Source organism: Monodon monoceros, unplaced genomic scaffold, assembly GCF_005190385.1.
Source record: "Monodon monoceros isolate NGI ecotype Baffin Bay Population unplaced genomic scaffold, NGI_Narwhal_1 Super_Scaffold_13, whole genome shotgun sequence".
NCBI classification, from domain to species: Eukaryota; Metazoa; Chordata; class Mammalia; order Artiodactyla; family Monodontidae; genus Monodon; species Monodon monoceros.
In genome coordinates, this window is record NW_021703769.1 from 65,042,391 (window position 1) to 65,062,612 (window position 20,222).

General features: G+C 51.0%; 1 protein-coding gene across 1 annotated transcript in view; it reads left to right on the forward strand.

Moving 5' to 3' along the window:
- SDR42E2 (short chain dehydrogenase/reductase family 42E, member 2) overlaps positions 1-16,689 on the forward strand; it is a 17,199-nt gene extending 510 nt beyond the window's left edge. The window contains exons 2-12 of the mRNA XM_029220852.1: positions 180-376; positions 856-951; positions 2,223-2,280; positions 2,976-3,094; positions 3,794-3,869; positions 7,780-7,862; positions 9,447-9,584; positions 10,096-10,161; positions 11,785-11,848; positions 13,363-13,436; positions 16,450-16,689. Of these exons, the coding sequence (XP_029076685.1) occupies positions 180-376; positions 856-951; positions 2,223-2,280; positions 2,976-3,094; positions 3,794-3,869; positions 7,780-7,862; positions 9,447-9,584; positions 10,096-10,161; positions 11,785-11,848; positions 13,363-13,436; positions 16,450-16,689 (1,211 nt within the window). The remainder of the gene's footprint in view (positions 1-179; positions 377-855; positions 952-2,222; positions 2,281-2,975; positions 3,095-3,793; positions 3,870-7,779; positions 7,863-9,446; positions 9,585-10,095; positions 10,162-11,784; positions 11,849-13,362; positions 13,437-16,449) is intronic.
- The last annotated feature ends 3,533 nt before the right edge of the window (positions 16,690-20,222 follow it).

The window sequence follows — 20,222 nt, forward strand, 5'->3', positions numbered from 1 at the left end:
TGCTTCGGGGCCTGGACCAGGGCCTGGTGCTGCTTCGGGGCCTGGACAAGCTCTGGGGCCTGGGCCAGGAGCTGGGTCAGTACCTGGTTCAGGAGCTGCACCTTTATCTGGGTCAGGGGTAGGGCCCGGGCCCAGACGGGAATCAGGGGCTGGGCAGAAACCCAGTGAGCCAGTGACAGCCCCAGTGCCAGTACTGCAGCGGAAGACTCAGGCCACACCTGTGCAGGCCTCTAAGCAGAAGGTTCTGGTGACTGGAGGAGGAGGCTACCTGGGCTTCAGCCTGGGTTCCAGCCTGGCCAAGAGCGGCACTTCTGTCATCCTGCTCGACCTCCGCAGACCCCAGTGGGTGCTGTGCCCGGGGACCGAGTTCATCCAGGTGCAGTGATGGCGGGGGGCAGGCTGGTGGTGGAGGTCAGGGGATGGTGTCTGATGTGTAACCGGTGCCTGGCGTTGAAGAGCACAGGCTTCGGAGTCAGATTGTTTAAGCTCCAACTCCAGCTCCCAGCTGGGCAGCCTTGGCCACAGGGTCCCGCACCTCTGAGCCTCGCGTCTTCATCCACAGAAAGGGGACACTAACAATATGTGCTTCGCAAGGGCCTCGTGGGGAGTTGAGAAGACAGTGCATGTAAAGCACTGAGCACAGCCCCTGTGACTCAGCTCCATACATGGGGCCGATGATGGTGAAGACGCCCAGTGGGATCATCTAGTAAATCCTGCCCCACAGCCTGTCTGGGCCCTGCAGGTGCTGGGCCTGGGGTGGGGAGAGGGGCCCGGCCCCGAGACCTGGCACAGCTGTTACCTCGGATTGCCTTGGACCCAGACCTCCTACCTCCGTGTATTCCTTCTCTGTTTCAGGCTGATGTCCGCGATGCAGAAGCCCTGCACCGCGCCTTCGAAGGCGTGGACTGTGTATTCCACATGGCCTCCTGCGGAATGTCTGGTGCCGAGCAGGTGAGCGCCTCACACGCAAGGCTTAGGCCCTGGCTCTGCCCGCCCCCTGCATGCCCGGTGTTCATCAGGCTCCTCGCCTACTCCAGGGAGGATTTGGGCTACACCCATGGGACAAAATGCCAGTTCTGCCGTTTTCTAGCTGCGTGGCTAGGAAAGTTAACCTCTTCGAGCCTCTGTTTCTTCACCTGTAGAGTGAGGGCACTACTAGTACTTATGTCACAACCTCCCCAGAGAGCAGTATAACAGTATCTATCAAAGCACGCAATACCCTTTGACTCAGAAACTACACTTACTTATGTATTTGTAGCATTGTTTTTAATAACAAAACAGGAAATAACTGAAATGTCCATCTGTTGGAGATTATTTAAATAAATTGTGATATAGCTAAACGATGAAATTCTAGGCAGCCATTCAAAAGAATGAGGTAACTCGATATGTACTGATAACAGAACAATTTCCAAGGTACGAAAACAGTGTTTGACACTGTTTTTTTTTTTTAAAAAAAAAAGCTATATACTCACACATTGTGTGCGCTGATATTAATGTGTCAATTATCTCTAGAGATACAGAGACTGGTAACAGTCTGGGGAGGGAAAAGGGAGACTTGGAATCAGGATTGGGAGGGAAATTTCCTCTTCACTGCATTCTTGTTTTACTGTTTGAGTTATTTTTAACCTTGTGACTGTATTACCCATTGAAAACAACCACAACAAGAATAAATATAGTTTGAAAATCAATAGGGAACCCACCTTTCATGTGGTTGTAGGGATTAAATGAGATGTAAAGGCTTCGCCCAATCCCTGGCGCACAAGCAGCTCTCACTGTAGCCCAGTTGTTTTTATTTTTCAAAGCCCAGCCCTCTCACTTGGGTAGGGACAGTATTACTTGTCCGTCTTATGGATAAGGAAGCTGAGACTTCTAGAGCCAGGAAACAATCCAACACATCTGAGGCTCTTTTCTGTGTCAAGCCCTGTACCATGTCCTCTCATGGGGCTTATTAAATCCTGCTGACCACCCAAGGGGGTCTTCCCTCATTTCATAGATGACGGAGCTGATGGCCAGAGTGGGGGGTAGAACCTCCCCTGTGGCCCAGGCATATGGGGACGGAAAAGGGCACGAGAGCCCAGGGCCCCCGCACTGCCCATGGGCCCCTCGGGATCCCTGCCTCTGAGCTGCAGCCCCCCGTCCTGCCACCCAAGCCCAGCCTCATGGCCTCAGCTACAAGGCATGAGACAGCACCCCGACTCTCCCACCTCTATCTTGTCTTTTAGCTGCAAAAAGAGCAGATTGAGTCTATAAATGTTGGAGGCACCAAACTAGTGATTGATGGTAGGCGCTCAGAGCAGAGTGTGACCTGCTGTGTGTTTGTGCTTCTCTCCCCACCCCTGCACAGGCCCGGCTCTGGGGGACAGGGCAGGGGGACAAAGGTGGGAGTCTCCCCCCGATCCCCGCCCTCCCCAGTAGAGGGCCTGTGGGCAGCACATCTTTCCTGTTCTGCAGGCCTGCCCAGGCCCTGGCATGGGGCTCAGCGTGGCCTCAGTGTGTCTGGGGACACGGGGAGTGGAGTTTGCACAGAGGGATTAGGGGTTGCGGGCGAGAAAAGTTGCTGAAGCACCAAATTAGAAAACTCACACCTGGGCTCTCTGGGCATGTCCTGCCTTGTCCTGCATTTTTCTCTCTGATTCTAGAGTGTGTTTTCCCTATGTCCCCACTGAGTGAGACTTTCTTCTGACCTGTCCCTGGCAAGGTAGCTAAAGGGCCGCAGCCACACTGAGAAGGAAGAATGAGCCAGCCCGGCCCCCAAGGGCCCAGGGAGCGGGGACTTGACCCCTCCCCAAGTTAAGGGAAGGAGGCTCTTCTGTCCCGAGCCAGGATGTGTGCAGGAGGCTGGGTGGAAGATTCGCCCAAGGAGGTCCCCATGGGTTCCTCCTCAACCAGCTCCCTGCTCACATCAACTGTGTGTGTGTGTGTGTGTGTGTGTGTGTGTGTGTGTGTGTGTGTTGCCGTGTGACCTGTCACTGTAGTTTGTGTCCACCGGCGGGTTCCAAGGCTTGTCTACACCAGCACCGTCAATGTCGCATTCGGCGGGAAGCCCATAGAACAGGGCGATGAGGACTCTGTGCCATATTTCCCACTGGAGAAGGTACCTGGCTTCCAGGAGAGGTGGGCGGGGCCAATGGACTTGGAACCCACAGTCCAAAGGGTAGGGATGGGCGGAGCCAGGGTCAATTTCACAATTCAGGGTAAGACCCAGGAAGAAAGGGTCCCCAAAACGGCGTGGCGCAAAAGCCTTCTCCTATATTGGCTGGTCGTGCCAGTAGGAGCTTTGAAATCACATAGACCTGGCCTTGAACCAGCAAAGCCACTTTCTACTGTGGAACCCTGAGCAAACCACTTCACTTGGAGGCTCTCCTTCTTCGTCTGGGTGTGATAGCACCACCCTATGGGGACGTGGAGACCAGGAAATGAGTTGATGTATGTGAAAATACCCCGTGAGCACTAAAGGACTCCATGTGAACAATCCATCAACTCACGTCCAGCATTCACATCCCAGAGCAGGCATTGTGGCTTGCAGGAGCCTCCCTGAATCAGGGAGCCCCTGGTCGTTTTTACTGCTCTGAACTCTCTCCTCTGTTCCTGTGGCTCCCGCCCAGAGGGAGAGGAAGGGGAGTGGGGCTCAGGGCCTGGCCATTTCCCAGTGGGGGTCCCAGAAGTGAACCCCCATGTGGTCTGAAGCAGAGGTACAGCCCTGGGGCCAGGAGGGCTGGGTGGGCCGGGCAGGTGTGGCCAGCAGTGTCTCTGACCCCCGTTCGGTGGCTCTGTACTTCCTGTTCTCTGATAGCACGTGGACCACTACTCCCGAACCAAAGCCATTGCTGACCAGTTGATCCTCATGGCCAACGGGACGCCTCTCCCAGGTGAGTACTGGGAGGCCCTGCTCACAGCCAACGTGCATGCCCACTGCTCCCTCCCTGAAGCACATGTGCGATTCTAGCTCATAGCTGGTATGTTCCCAGCTTCCTTCCAAAGAACACTTCCCCAGGGCCTTGGACATTCGTCATCCAACAAATTCTGAGCACCCACACTCCACCAGGGATACAGCCCAGAAAACGTCAGGCCCAATCTCTGCCCTCACATTGTTCATGTCCTGGTGGGGAGACACTTGAGCTAGTCCACGTCTAGCTCTCTTTTCTGCCATATAGGAGGGCATCCAGTTTTGGGGACCCTCTTTATAAGAGTACAAACTTATGAATATGAATGAAATATAGCGCTTTGGAAGGGCTGTGCAAGTGAGGAGCCCTTCAGTAACTCCCAGAAAAATTGGCCTTGGCTGCCTTACTGGATCGCCTCTTCTTACTGTATTGTGATAGAGAAATAATAGTAGATTAAGGACAGGTGGCAGCATGGCACAGTGGCTAAGCACCCATGTACTGGCATCAGACTGAAATGAGTTCAAATCCAAGCTCCACCGCCTCTCAGCTATGTGATCTTGGGCAATGCACTTACCCTCTCCCAGCCTCAGATTCCTCACCTATGAAACAATGGATAGTGGAATTTACCTCAAAGAGCTTGAGTGAGAATAAAATAATGATGGGCACTGTTAAAAAAAAAACAACAACACTAACATGGACATTTTGTGTTTATTGAGTGCTTACTACATGCCAAGCCCTATTTTACACGCTGATTTTACCTGCAAAAGTCTCAATAACTCTTCATAGCATCCATATGAGGTAAGAACCTTAGCTACCCCTTGCTTTCCAAACTCAGGAGTCAAATATCAATAGATTCAGATAAATTCCTGCTATCTAAATTATCATTATTTGCTTTCTGAAATTCAGAAACTAAAAAGAAACAGAAAACCTGGTTTCCCTCACCGTCTAAACTCAGGAGCCAAGTGGATTTGGAGAGCGAAGGTTGTTTGAAATTATAATCCCCAATTTTACAGGAGAGAAAACTGAGGCTAAGAGGTTAACTGACTTAGCTCAAGGCCACATAGCTCTTAGGTGGCAGAGGTGGGATTTGAAAACCCCCTCTCCCCCTAGGGGAGTCTAAAACCAGAGCCTGGGGCTTAACCATTGTGCTCCACTGTAGCTATGGCTGAGTAAGTCTCTGAGCATGAACTCTTTTCCCTAAAAGCCTCCCCACCCCACCCTCTCACCCTGGGCCTGTCAAGCCTCAACCCCTTATCCCAGTGGGAACATCCATCTGTGTTTCCCAGGAGTTTGACCCTCGGCAGTTGAATTCTCTTCTCTACCAGGGCCTCCCCTGGCTGGACCAGCAGCCTACAAGCCAGACACCTAATCCTCTGGCTGAGAATTATTTATACAAGCATCCCCAGCTTTCCATGGTCAGGAGAGTCATGGATACCCTGGGCGCAGTCCCTCTGTGACGTGGCCACCCAGTGCCCCACTGGCCAGTGTCAGCTGTAGCCCAACCAACCTCCCCCCATGCCCAGGTGACCCAGAGTTTAAAATTAGCTGCAGGCTGTTTACAGAAAAGCTCACCTGATACCTGCCTTGCAGGAGCCCAGCCACGTCACCCTGGGTGATTTCCAGTCCCTACTACCCAAGCTGGTCCCTGAGACTCTGCCTCTAACCTGGCATGGAGCACCCTGGTCCCTGTAGCAGAGTCCTGAGGCATGCAGACCCCAGCTCCATGTGAATGTGTTGTGTCCTCCTGTCTCTGGGTTCATTAGTGTCCTGGGGCCGCTGGCACAAATTACCACAAACCTGGTGGCTTAAAACAACAGAAATTTCTTCTCTCGCAGTTCCCACAGTTCACAGTCAGATGTCTGAAATCAAAGTGTCATTTGGGCTGCGATCCCTCCAAAAGTGCGAGGGGAGAATCTTTCCTTGACTCTTCCAGCTTCTGATGGCCCCAGAAGCTTGGGGTCCTTCTTTGGTGTGTGGCTGCATCGCTCCAGTCTCCTCCTCTGTCTTCACATGGCCTCTCCTCTTCTCCATCTGTCTCTTCTCTGTGAGTCTCTTATAAGGATACCTGACATTGGATTTAGGGCTTGCCCGGATAATCCAGGATCATCTCATTTTTAGGTCCTTAATTACATCCTCAAAGGCCCCTTTTCCAAATAAAGTAGCATCCACGGGTTCCAGGACACCGGCATATCTTTTGGGGGCCACTGTTCAACCCAATACGCTGGGCCTCATTGTAAAGTGAGGGTTTTGGTGGGGGAGCAGTCAGGGTGTTTGGCTATGACCCGGAGACACTGACCCTGGCTAATTTATGGAGAAAATGGAATTTATACTGGGATAGCCTCTGGAAAATATATTCCAGAAAAATGACCACCAGGGCTTAGAAAGGACAGGGTCAGGGCAGTTCCAGGGTCCTGGGAGACAGGAGCTGGTGATCAGTCTCTCAGGGTGAACCCACTCCTGTGATTTTCAATCCCGTGTCAGTGATGCACAGAGTCACATTCCTGGGTGAGAACATGGCATTGGCCCAGCCTGGGTCCCGTGGCTGCCATCTCAGGGAAGAGAGGTGCATCTAGACTGACAGTCCCCCGCTAGACCTGGTGCAAAGGGGAAGGGGCCCCCAAAGGAAGGTGGGCTTCCGGTCCCAGAGGATGGCATACACTAGGCTCCCCAAACTGGAGGCACAGCCTCTTGGGAAACCTGAGCCTTGGAGGAGTGAAACATCTTCCAGGAGACTCCATCTCAGTTAAGGAGTTGGGGTTAGGGATCGAATAATTTACAAATAGTAATTTTTAAAAATTTTAATCTTAAACACAAATGAATTATGAGAATAAATTGAAAAATTTGTAGGCCCTCTTAAGACTTAAAAAGAATATGTTTGGAGCAGCCCTTCAGGCTGTACCCCCAGACTTCCCCTGGGGAGACATGCTCCCACTTCCACCAGTGGGGGCCCCTCAGCAGAGAATTTGGGAAGCCCTGGACCAAACTTTGTCTTGGTCTGGGGACTCTGCTGGCACAGAGCTGTGAGAGTTAGGGGAACAGACCCCCAGCTCTCATGCTGATGGCTCTAGTCTTTTCATTTCTCCATTGGTTGTCTGGAAAGTATAACTGCTACCACCAGTTACAAAGCACCCATTTTCCAGGTGAGGAGACCCAGGCTGAGAGAGCTGAGGGCCTATTTGTTAGTACTGTATCACCAGAGGTATTAGTGGACAGTGCCTGGACTTTGGTCCCCATCTCAGCTCCGCAAGGCTGAGCTGTGTGCCCTTAGGCAAATCACATCCCTTCTCTGAGCCTTGGTTCTTTTATCCATAAAACAGGAATAATAACAGCTCCCACCTCATAGGGCTGCTTTGAGGAAAAAATTCCAGGCTTACCAGAGCACCAGACACATAGTAGGACCTCTCTGAGAGCCATCGTGATCCTTATCTGATGACCAGAAAAAGTAAAGTACTATAGCTATTGGCATGAGGACATGTGGGTCTGTGCGCGTCTGTAAAATGGACACAGTAGGACTCTGGGAGTTGAAAGAGATCATGTCTGTCAAGTGCTGGTTAAACTCTCACGGGCCATGCAGATACCTGCATCTAGGTCTTGCCTCTGTTACTGGCCTGAGAGCATTGTGAGGACAGGGACCATTTCTTGGTCATCCTTGGATTCTTCACAGCATCCATCCCAGGGCCCAGTGCTGAGGGCGGTGGAGGTGGGGAATGATTCTGAACAGTGTTTGTTGAATGACTGACTGAGAGAATAATTAATTGAATGAGGAAACCCCAAGGCCCTGCCTTCCCCACTAACCTTTCCGGGTAAGAACCAGGAGATGTGGACGGCCTTTCTGTCCCTCTCCCTGCTCACCCGCCCCTCCCCAGGCCCCTGACCGCCCTTCCCTGTGTTGTAGGAGGAGGCGCTCTGCGGACATGTGTGCTCCGGCCCCCAGGGATCTACGGCCCCGAAGAGCAGAGGCACCTGCCCCGCGTGGCGGTATGTTGTCCCAGCCCCAGGCCGGAGGCACAGGAGGAGCCTGGCTGATATGTGTGTGAATGGGGACCCACGGTCACCGCGTCAGTCTTAGGGCAGTGTCCCGAGCGGGGGACCCTCAGTTCTGGGAGAAGTCCTGCCCCCATGAGGCCCACCAGGAACAGAGCTCTCAGGGTGCGCCAGCCAGGCCTGGGTACCGGTAGAGGAGACATGGAGCTATGACCCCAAAGAAGCAGAGGAAACTATTGTCCTGCTCAGATGTGAGCTCCATAAGGGCCAGATGGCTCATCTCATGCTGCCAGCACCAGGCTTTTCACGCAGAAAACCTGTCTCCAGAGAAGGCTGGTTGCCAGGGATATAGCTACAGGGGGCTCTAGATCCTGTCCTCAAATTTCTCACAGCCTAGTCAGGGAGACAGACTCCACAGTCACAGATTCAGGGTGGTAAGGGCTGTGTAGAGGTGAGAGGGAGAAGATGGGAGCACAGCAGAGAGGGCCTGGCAGGGGAGGTCCAGGAGGGCTTCCTGGAGGAAGTGATGGCTGTGCTGTTTGGATACAGAAGGAGCTAACCAAGGAAATGGGGTGGTAGAGAGAAAGTGGTCCAAATAGAGGAGACAGCTTGGGCACAAAGCTGGAAATGAAAAACTGTTCCAGGTTTGGGGACAGGTCAGTGAACAAAACAGATGATTCCCGCCCCTGTAGGGTTTATATTCTCACAGGAGGAGAGAGAGAGAATAAACATGATACAATACAAGGAACGTTTGAAGGTGCCAGGGACTATGGAGAAAGAGGAAAAGTGGAGTGGGGTTGGGGGAAGCTGGGGGTGCCGGCAGTCGGGGAGCCTCTTCAAGCAGGGATATTGAGCAACTTGAAGGAGGTGACCAGGTGCATCACACAGCTATCTGGAGGAAGAGCCTTCCAGACAGAGGGAACGGCTAGTCCGAAGCCCTGAGGTGGGGCCCTGCTGGCACGTTCCAGGGAGGAGGCCGAGTAGCTCGTGCAGAGTGAGCAAAAGAGTCGGTGGGAGACACGTCAGAGAGTAGCTGGGGCCAGAGCAGAAGGGCCTCCTCTGCCACCCGCGCCCGGAAGTTTCTGAGCAGAAGAGACACGATCTGACTTAGGATTCAAAAGGATCCCCCAGCTGGACGAACAGGCCACAGCGGCGGGGGGTGGAAGCAGGGGACCAGTTAGGAGGCTCTTTCAGTGTCCAGGTGAGAGATGAGGGCGGAAGTCAGTACAGTGAGGAGTGGCCGAATTCTGGACAGATTGTAATGGCTGAGACGACTGGGTTTGCAGACGGGTTGGGTGTGGAGAGTGAGGGAGGGGACAGCCAAAGCTGGCTGCAGGCTTTAGGCCTGAGCCCTGGGTGCTGTGGGCTGAGGGGGTGGGGAGGGGCGGCCAAATGGGGATAAGGCGCTCACAGGACAGGACAAGTCTGCCTTGTCTATCGGGCAGCCAAGTGGAGCCTTCCGGAAGGCATGTGGGGCTGGGACAGAGGAGTCTGGCCTGGGAGCCTTCTGCATGTAGATGGAATTTAAAGCCACTCCAGGCTAGGTCTGTGTTTCTCGCCCTCTCCCCCCACCACCAGAGCCACATCAAGAAGAGACTGTTCATGTTCCGATTTGGGGACCGCAGGACGAGGATGAACTGGGTCCACGTGTGCAACCTGGTGCAGGCACACGTGCTAGCAGCTGAGGCTCTCACCGCCACCAAGGGCTACGTGGCCGTGAGTCTCCTGCAGTGCTCCCCCGACCTTACCCCTCGGGCTGCAGGCGGTCCCCCATCCCTCGGGGATTCCTGGCTCACACACAACATAGCTCCCCAATTCAAGCTGCCTGATGGGGTGGGGGGAAAGTGGCCTTTTAGAGCATCGTTAGCTCCTTGAAATGACCCTGTGAGGTAGGTGTTGTTGAGCCCAGAATTTCAGTCACCGAATGCTAAATGTTTTACGTGTATTGTCACCTGCACCTTTACAACAGCCCAAGGGGGAGATGCCATTATTATGCTCCCATTTCTCAGATGCAGAAACTGAGGTACAGAGAGGTTAAGTGACTCCACTGAGGTCATACAGCTAGTCAGTTGGCAGCCCTGGAACTCAAAGGGACTTGCTCAGGTCCGTCTCCAGGGCTGCTGAGGAGAAGTGGGGAGTTGGGGCAGCTGCTGGGAGCCATCGGAGAGGGTGGAGTCAGGCAGCAGGCATGTGCCTGACCATCCCCCTCCCCATGTGTCCCCCTCAGAGTGGGCAGGCGTACTACATCAATGACGGGGAGAGCGTCAACATCTTCGAGTGGATGGCCCCACTGGTAGGTGCCCGAACACCGCCCCCATCCCAAGTGAGAATTCAGGGATCCCCATGTCTTCTTTCCCTGTCACCTTTTCCCAGAAAATCAGAGGATTTCACATTAAAAACCAGCTCTGGCAACAGTGTCCACTGGGCAACATTGGAACTGGCTGGAGCTGGGTGGTGGCTGCCCCTTTGGGGGGCTATGCTCGCCCCCAGTTTGTCATAGTCCCTCCCAGCCCACTTCCTCATTTATGTCGATGTCCTGCCCTGTGGGATTTTGCTTGTGGCCCCCGTACTATGTGGTGAGGCCCTGAAAGAGGTAAGTAGGAGGTAGGCAAAGCACAAAGGGAGGTGTTGGCCCTCGGGCCCCTACGCTGCAGCCCCTCTGAGAGTCCTGGCCTCCTCTCGCAGCAGCCTACAGACTCCTGGAAGGGGCAGACCAGAAACCCCGCGCTGGAGGATACATCCTGGGGGCATTCAGGCCCTTTGCATGTCAACTTTTAACAGCTTTATTGAGATATAATTTATAGACCATACAGTTCACCTATTGAAAGCGTACAAGTTGATGGTTTTTAGTATGAGTTGTGCGACCATCAGCAAAACACATTTTAGAACATTTTGTCACCTTCCCAGAAAAGAACCTCCCCAAACCATACCTTTTAGCTGTCACTTCTATTTACCTCTCACCCCACCCCACCCCTAGCCATAGGCAACCACTAAGCTACTTCCTGCTTTCTGTAGATTTGCCTGTTCTGGACATTTCCTATGAATGGAATCATACAGTATGTGGGCTTTGTGTTAAGTGTCTTTCATTTAGCACGTTTTCAAGGTTCATCCATGTTGTGGATGTGTCATACAAGTACTTCATTCTCTTTTATTGCCAAAAAGATATTTCATTCAATCGCTGTGCCACATTTTGTTAATCCATTCATCAATTGATAGAAATTTGGGTTTTCCATTTTGGGCCTGTTATCAGTAATGCTGTATGAACATTCGTGTGTAAATAGTTGTGTGGACATATTTTCTCATTTCTGTTGGGTATATACCTAGGAGTGGAATTGCTGGATCATACAGTAACTCTATGTTTAACCTTTTGAGTTACTGCCAGACTGTTTTCCAAAATGGCTGCACTATTTTACCTTCCCACCAGCAGTGTAAGAGGGTTCCAGTTTCTCCACATCCTGTCAACACTTGTTATTATCTGTCTTTTTGACCTGGAGGGTTTTCATACAAGTGAAGACCTCAGTTCATCCTATGCCAGCCCATCTCTTCATGCTTCTCCCACCACCCTCCACATGTATGCTTTTTTTGTAAAATTTAATAGCAGAAAAGCAGATTCTAGAAAATAATCAGATTCTATATAAGTGCCTTAGAGTGTCTTTGGGTGTACACAGATGTAAAAAATAACTAAATGATGGGACTGCACCCCACGCAGTCAGTTCCTACTTAGTTTTCCAGGTCACAGTGCGGGCTTCATTTAAAGACTGGTGTAAACTTGGGGCTGGCTGTGGGGTCTGCCCCCTTTGGTGGGCAGCTGAGGAGGGGCCAGGAGGTGCTCTGCTGGCCCTGGGGTAAAGGCAACACGTGGCCTATACCAGCCCCCCAAGGATCTGTTCTCACCTCAAGCCATGTTTCCTTGCAGTTTGAGAAGCTGGGGTACAGCAAGCCCTGGATCCAGGTTCCTACTTCCTGGGTTTACCTGTCAGGTGAGGAAAGGAGTGTGTATGTGAAAACCCTCCATGTGCCAGATGTACATGCATTACCTCAGTTTAAACCCAGAGCCAGGACCTGGCTGAGGCGAGTGGGGCACTGAGAGCACAAAATGTAAGGAAACCTTCACTCGTAGGAGTCAAATGCTCCAAGCCCCATCTGCACTTGCCCAGCCCTGAGAGCAAGTGCCTCCTTAAATTTTGCACTCGAGGCACCTCACTCCCCTCACCCTAGTCCTGGCCCTGTTTAAACCCTATCCCACTCGCCAGGTGGGTGGGGTTAGGCCCATTGTAAAGATGAGGCAACTGAGGCTCTGAGAGGTTAGCAACCTGCCCGTGGTGCCCCAGTGAGAAAGCGGGAGAGGCAGAATTCCCACTGCACTCCAGTCCTGCTGCCTGTGCTGGAATGCCCCATCCCCCAAGGTCGCCCAGGAGTTAAGGCTGCTTTTGGACATGTGAGGGTTCTGTTTGACCCTAGAGTCTCCTCCTCACCCTGAAGGTCAGTCTCCACTCTCACGCCCCAGCTTCCCTATGCTGGCCTCCTTCCAGCTGGAATGAGCACGGGCTTCAGGCTTGGAGTGATCAGCCCGAAGGGGCAGGTGGCCCCCAAGTCACAGATAACTGTGTTCCTGGAAAACCTCAGCTGGATCTTTAAATGTATTGGGGGACTTCCCTGGTGGTCCGGTGGTTAAGACTCCGCATTTCCAATGCAGAGGATGTGGGATCGATCCCTGGTCTGGGAACTAAGATCCCACGTGCTGCACAGCGCAGCCAAAAAAAATAATAAGAATAAGGCATTGGGATGCCTGCCATTTAAAGCAGGGGTCTGCACATTTTTGTCCCCCAGGGTGCCCACACAGGATGACTTCCCCTGCACAGCATCACCACCAGGATTGACACTCCTTGACCCCCAGCTGAGAAGAGTTCAACCGCAGGTCCTGGCGGTTTTGGAGACTGTCTATAAATTCCCAATTCCCAGTGAGCTGACTGTAAACTCAGTGCTTCTTAACTTTGGCTGCACAGTGGAATCACCTGGGAGCTTTTAAAAATGCCTCAGCCACACCCCCAGACCAATTACCCCAGCATCCGCAGGAAGCAAGGGGGTGGGGGAAGAAGGAACATTTTAAAAAGTGGTCCGAAGTGCAGCCCGGGCTGAGCTGAACCACCGTTCCCACTTCTTTCTCCCTGACTCAAGAGAGCACATCGGGATAGAAGTGCGTGAGAGAGACGTGATTGTAGAGATCACTTTGAATCTGCTCAGATTTATTTTAAAATGTCAGTCTTTTAATATTAATAATAACTTACTTGTGACATATTTCACAGCCAAACAAGGCACCCCAGGGTGTGCGGAGACTGCTGATTTAAAGGAATCCAAGGACAGGAAAACTTGGCAAAGTGAAGATTCCCCCTAGCAAAGCAAATAATGCCCCCAACTGACTTGTCTCTGACGACCTCCCTGGAGTTTGCCTAGAGCAGGCCCCCTGGTCACTGGTCCCTCTCTCCCCACACAGCCACGGTGATGGAGTATTTGCACCTGGCCCTGAAGCCCATCTGCAGCCTCCCGCCGCTGCTCACCCGGAGTGAGGTAAGTGGGCTGCTGTGAGGGGAGCCCCTGTGTCCTGGTGCCCCTCATTTGCCTTCCTGCCCCTTCTCCACTGCCACAAACCCTCACCTTTTGACACCGTAACTGGATGCTTGTCTGAGGTCTGAGAACCTACCACGTGGGCTCAAATCTAGGGCCACCTCCTGTATAACATCCCAACCTCTGAGCTTCTGCTGAGGCTGTGCTCTCTTGGTCTGAAGGGCAACAGCTCCAAGCCCATCCTTTTTTTTTTTTTTTTTTTTTTTGTGGTACGCGGGCCTCTCACTGCTGTGGCCTCTCCCGTTGCGGAGCACAGGCTCTGGACGCGCAGGCTCAGCGGCCATGGCTCACGGGCCCAGCTGCTCTGCGGCATGTGGGATCCTCCCGGACCGGGGCACGAACCCGTGTCCCCTGCATCGGCAGGCGGACTCTCAACCACTGCGCTACCAGGGAAGCCCAAGCCCATCCTTTATCACTGTCATTTCATTCATAAGCAGTTTGTCTTCCCAGCCAGACTGGAGGCTCCCAAAGGCAGGTTCCATGAAATTCACTTTTTGGAATGTCACTACTCCCAATAACCATCAATACACACACACACACACACACACACACACACACACAGCCTGTTGATTCGAGGCTCACAGTTCCTGCTCACTGAATAATAAGTATATATTAAGTACCTACTGTGTTAAGAACACTGTTCTCAAATAATGATGATGCAGTTTTCTATTTGTATATACAGTTTAAAAGAGAGGGTGTTTTAATGCAGGTTGTAAACAGTAAAGCAACAAGTGGTGTTTGGTGTTATTTGCAAAATCCTTCCAGTCCACTCTCTCATTTGATTGTCCCTGATGCTCTGTTAAGTTAGGAGGGGAAAAAAGATTATGATCTCATTTAATGGTGAGAAACTGAGCACTAGAGAAATAAGTGATTTGTCCAAGCTCCCACCATTCTGGAATTGGCTTCACATTCCAAGCTCAGTGCTCTCCACCTCAGAGAATCGAGAATGGGCCACAGAAAGAAACAGTTCCCTATGGTCTCTCCTTTGAACTAGCAGAGGAAAGAGAATAGTAAAAATAGGGACCATCTATAGAGTGTGAAATGCCAAGCACTGTGTTTATCTCATTTAATCTTCACAACTACTATAGACTGTGGATTCTGTTATTATCACCTCCATGTACAGAGAAGGAAATGAAACACTCAGTGGGGGGAGGGGGGGTGAAATAACCTGGCTCATGACCATTCCCTTATGTAGCAGCATTGAGATTTGAACCCAGAGGAGACCTAAATGATTTCAAGCTTAACCACTAGCTTGTGAAATGTCAGGAATCATAGTCACATAAAATAGCTGCCAAAGTGCTGCTGAGTTGTGGTCGGGTAGGCAGCCGGCTCCCTTCTCTCTCCACTCCCTGGTGGGTTTCCTTGTTCAATTCGGGGGGGGCGGGCAAAGGATCCCTAGTTAGCTGGGAAGTTTCTGGGCACTGTAGCTCGGGCGCCCTCTTCTGGTCAGTCTATGACACACCAACTAGCCCTCTAGTTTGACTTCATAGCCTTTTTTCATTCATTTGATGTGTATTGAGCACCTAATGTACGCCAGGCACTGTGCTGAGGAGTGGAGGCAAGGCAGTCCTTGCTTTCTATTCGCACAGAGTTTAAAAGAGAGGATGTTTTAATGCAGATTGTAAACAGTAAAGCAACAAGTGGTGTTTGGTGTTATTTGCAAAATCCTTCCAGTCCACTCTCTCATTTGATTGTCCCTGATGCTTTGCTAAGTTAGGAGGGGCAAAAAGATTATGATCTCATTTAATGGTGAGCTCACAGTCCAAAGGGGAAGGCAGCCCAGCAAGGGCTATACTGGGGGAAGTAATGAGGAACTACAGAGTACACAGAAGGGGCACCTAAGCCAATTCTGAGGAAGTTAGGGAGGCTTCCCAAAGGAGGTGACATCTAAGCCTGACATCTGAGAATGCTGTGTCCCAGGACCCTGCCTATCTAGTTCACAGCTGTACCCGCCAAAGCCCTGAATTTACTAGCTGAGGCAAAAAAGGACAAGAACTGGCCTCTCTCCCTCTCTCCTCACACAAGCATCCAAGACCAGGGGCTTGACCGCAAGGGCTGTTTCAGGGCCACTGCAGAATCAAGCAGCTAGTGGACTCCTTCCCAGTGTCCAGCTGAGGAACAAAAGGCAAAGAAATGAGTCAGGTGGGAGGGTATCTTCTCAATCCTAGCATAGCTGGGAAGGGCATGAGCTAGAGTTTGGCTTCTCTGTGTGACCCTGGGCTAGTCACTTAACCTCTCTGATCTTCAATTTTCAAAAAAGGAGATGGTGGTATTACCACTTCAGAAGATTAAATGAGATATGGCCTAGAAAGAATTTAGCCCATGACAGGCTCAGAGTGCTTACTCAGTAATTGTTGTTGTCAGCACCACCTTTGAAGCCTGTGGGACCCAGGCCATCTGGCATCAGGAAACGCAGCTTCAAACCCTGGAGAGAGTAATCACTTATGCATAATTGAATGCCTCTCTTAGGGAAGCTCAGTTAATCAGCCAGGGCGTGAAGCTTGCACCCTGGAGCCTGCCTGCCCAGACTCCATCTGGGGCTGTGGGCTGAAAAGTCAAGGATGTTTCCTGGAGACAAGTTTTCCGGATAGCTGCACTCAGGCCACAGGCAGAATGTATCAAGGGCCTCCTGAGCCCCGGCATCGTGCTAGGGCCGGGGAAGGGGAGTGCAGAGGTGGGGCCTTTACTTTTGGGGGACTGAGGAGTTCAGTAGGGTGGGGAGATGCAGAAAATGTATCCTGGAGGCGGCCCCCCCCCAGGAAAATGGAGGTGGAAGAGAGGCAGGAAGTCCTCCCCATGAGGGCGTCGCAGACGCAAGATCCAGCATAGAGGTCATTTTAAATCTCTGTGCGACGGAAGGGAAATCCCTACCCTCTCTTATCCGAGTAAAACATGGTAGAGGTTGCTCCCCACGCCCACTAGTCCCGTCCCTCGGCTGCCCCGCCTCTCCCCGCAGGTGCGCAGCGTGGCCGTGACGCACACCTTCCAGATCGCTAAGGCCCGCGCTCAGCTTGGCTACGTGCCCGACAAGTTCAGCTTCGCAGACGCCGTGGAGCGATACGTGCAGTCGACGGGCCGGGGAACCCGCGGCTCCACAGCGCGAACACTCCTGCGGCTACTGCTCGGGCTGCTGCTGCTCCTTGGCCTGCTCGTGCTGGCCCTGCACTTCCTAGGCCCGCGGCCGTTCGTCGTCTGACCATCGCCGCCGGCCTGTCCCTGCCCCTGCTTCGCCTTCAGGACTTGCACCAGAACCTGCTCCGTCTTCCGGACTTGGGCGCTCCCTTGAGTCCTGGGCTTGTCCCTGCCCCACCCTCTGGGCTTGGATCTGCCTAGCAGGTCTTCCGCTTGGATATTCCGGCGTTCTAACCCCGCCCCTGTCCCGCCCTCTGGGTTTCGACGTGCCCCTGCCCCGCCTCTTGAGCCCTGGCCGCGCCCCTTTCCCTCCCTCCGGCCTTGGTCTCTCTCTGACCCGGCCGGGATGCCTACGAGAAGGTCCTATCTTCACAGCCTGCTCCGCCTTCCAGGCCTTCTCCCCGCCCCTGCCCAGGCCTGGCCCGCCCCCGCGTTCTCCCCTGCTCTAGTCCGCCCCGTTTCTGGCTGTAGCCGAACGCCTGAATCCTCGCCTTGGTTTCTCCTTTGGTAACTAGACTTGCTCATCTCTCTTGGTCGGTCCCTCTCCTCTCCTGTTTGTGATTCAGCCTTAGCCCCATCCCCTCCCGTCTGGCTCCACTCCTAGGGGCCTAGCTGCAGCTGCTCGTGCAGCTGGGCTGACGTTTCCAAGTTTTCGCTGGCTGCTGCTACCTCTCTAGGGACACGGACCCTCCTCGCTGCCCGAGCTTCTCTGTGCTTGTCCTGAGATGTCTCGGGATCTTGGATTAGACCCCTTCTAGGAGCACTGAGTTTGATCAGCTGCTATGCTTATGTTTTGGGTTCGCTCACTCATGCAGGTCTCCCTGTGTGTTGATAGACAGGGTTGGAAGGACACCTGAGACCCAGGCTTCTGCCCAGCCCAACTTGGCCTTTTTGGGTTTCCGGTGCATGAGTCTAGGGATGACTCAGTAAGCACAGACTTCAATACCAGAAGGGACATCAAAAAAGGAAAAGAAAAAAAAATTTTTTTAGGGTGGTCAAAAGATACAAACTTCCAGTTAGTTATAAAGTAAATAAATTATGGGGGTGAAATGTACAGCCTGGTAACTACAGTATTGTATAAATGAAAGTTGCTGAGAGTAGATCTTACGTTTTCATCACAAGAAAAATAATTGGAACTCTGTGTGGTGATGGAATTTAACTAGACATTGTGATCATTTCACAATATATACATATGGCAAATAATTATGTTGTACAGCTGAAACTAATGTAATGTTACATGTCAATTAAGTCTCAAAAAAAAACCTTAAAAAAAATTGGATCTCTCTAAAAAGTACCAATATAGTAATAATGGGAATTATTAGAAATTAGTTGGTCATATTTTTTGTTTTACTATCGCTTCAGTTTGTTAGTGAGGGGGCCAGTAGTGATCACCATAATCCTTAATGTTTAAACCACAAAATTTCTTAATCCAGCGCTGCTCTCCACAGAAACAGTGCCTCCCTATCATCTTGGTATCAACTGTGAATACCAAAATATTAGTGTGTAAATACGTCTGTATATATATCATAATATGCACACGTGGAATTGGCTGATAAAACTATGGATCCTAGCAGAGAAGAAAACCATCACAAGCCTAAAGAAATCTGTGACGGGGTCGGAGGGAGCAAATGTGTTAGGGCCAACGTGGCCATCGCCCGGCGTGGGCATCAGCAGTATGTCCTCTGCTGAACAATTAAGAAAGTTCGTGAAGCAGTTCAAAAATGTGTGCTCCTGTTTGCTATGGTCAATTTGCATGTGTGTACATAATTTTTAAAAGCTCAATAATAATCCTTTATGCTTTGTTTATGTTTTATCCTTTATGTTTAATGCTTGACAGTTTGAAAGAGCTTTCATCTATATGCTCGTACTTAATTCTCAGGCCCACCCTTACATAAGGCTTATTATTCTTATTTTATAAATAAGGAAACTAGGGTTGCCTAACTTCAAAGAGTAGAGGAGGGTGGGGGTCACTTCTCTACAGGCGGGGTAATTTGGAGGACCTGCCCAAGGCCCACTGGCCTAAACACGACACATGGTTATTTCTGCTTTTCTGCACCTTAGCCACGTCAGGGCTTGGGTTGAGCTCTGGGATCTTTCTCAGTCTCAGATCCACAAACCTCAGGCCATTTGGGGCTTTCTTTCTTCTCAGTAACATGCTTGCATGTAAACTCACCTTCTCCTCTGACTTTCTCTACCAGCCCTGAGAAATCTGTTCTTAGGGCAGGAAAAACAGGTTTTCACTATTCACATAATCTTCTAGATCTTTTGTCTACTGCCGAACCTCAGCTTGTGAAACCCAAAAGCAAAATCGATTTGTTTTCTGGATTTCTCTAAGTCATCTCTTCCCCTGCAAGTAGACTGTCTAAACCCTGGGCATGGGGCCAGCATGGGTCACTATGCCAGAAAGCTTCCTTCCTCTCAAGTGTCTTCACCCAATGGGAAACGAGGTAGCACTTCCACCCAGCAGAGGAACCAAGTGCCCATGAGGGTTTTAGAGGCTGCCCAGATAACCCACCCTCTGTGAGGTTCTTTTTTTTTTTTCTTGTATACCTTCTCATAGATATTTTATTTTAAATTTTTATTGGAAATAGTTGATTTACAGTGTTGTGTTAGTTTCAGGTGTACAGCAAAGTGAATCAGTTATACATATACATATATCCATGCTTTTTTAGATTCTTTTCCTATATAGATCATTACAGAGTATTGAGTAGTTGCCTGTGTTATACATAGGTCCTTATTAGTTATCCATTTTATATATAGTAGTGTGTATATGTCAATCCCACTCTCCCAATTTATCCCCACCCTTTCCCTCCTGGTAACCGTAAGTTTGTTTTCTACATCCGTGAAAACTCCAGTAAGTTCATGTGTACATTTTTTAGATTTTTCCACATGTTAGTGATATCATATGATATTTGTCTCTGTCTGACTTACTTCACTCAGTATGACAATCTCTAGGTCTATCCATGTTGCTGCCAATGGCATTATTTCATTCTTTTTTATGACTGAGTAATATTCAATTGCATATATGTACCATATCTTCTTTATCCATTCCTCTGTCTATGGACATTTAGGTGTCCTGGCTATTGTAAATAGTGCTGCAATGAACACTGGGGTGCATGTATCTTTTCAAATTAAGGTTTTCTTCAGATATATGGCCAGGAGTGGGATTGCTGGATCATATGGTAGCTCTATTTTTAGGTTTTTTTTTTTTTTTTTTTTTTTTTTTTTGTGGTACGCGGGCCTCCCACTGTTGTGGCCTCTCCTGTTGCAGAGCACAGGCTCTGGACGCACAGGCTCAGCGGCCATGGCTCACGGGCCCAGCTGCTCCGCGATATGTGGGATCTTCCCGGACCGGGGCACAGAACCCGTGTCCCCTGCATCGGCAGGCAGACTCTCAACCACTGCGCCACCAGGGAAGCCCTTATTTTTAGTTTTTTAAGGAACCTCCATACTGTTCTCCATAGTGGCTGTACCAATTTACATTCCCACCAACAGTGCAGGAGGGTTCCCTTTTCTCCACACCTTCTCCAGCATTCATTGTTTGTACATTTTTTGATGATGGCCATTCCGACTGGTGTGAGGTGATAGCTCACTGTA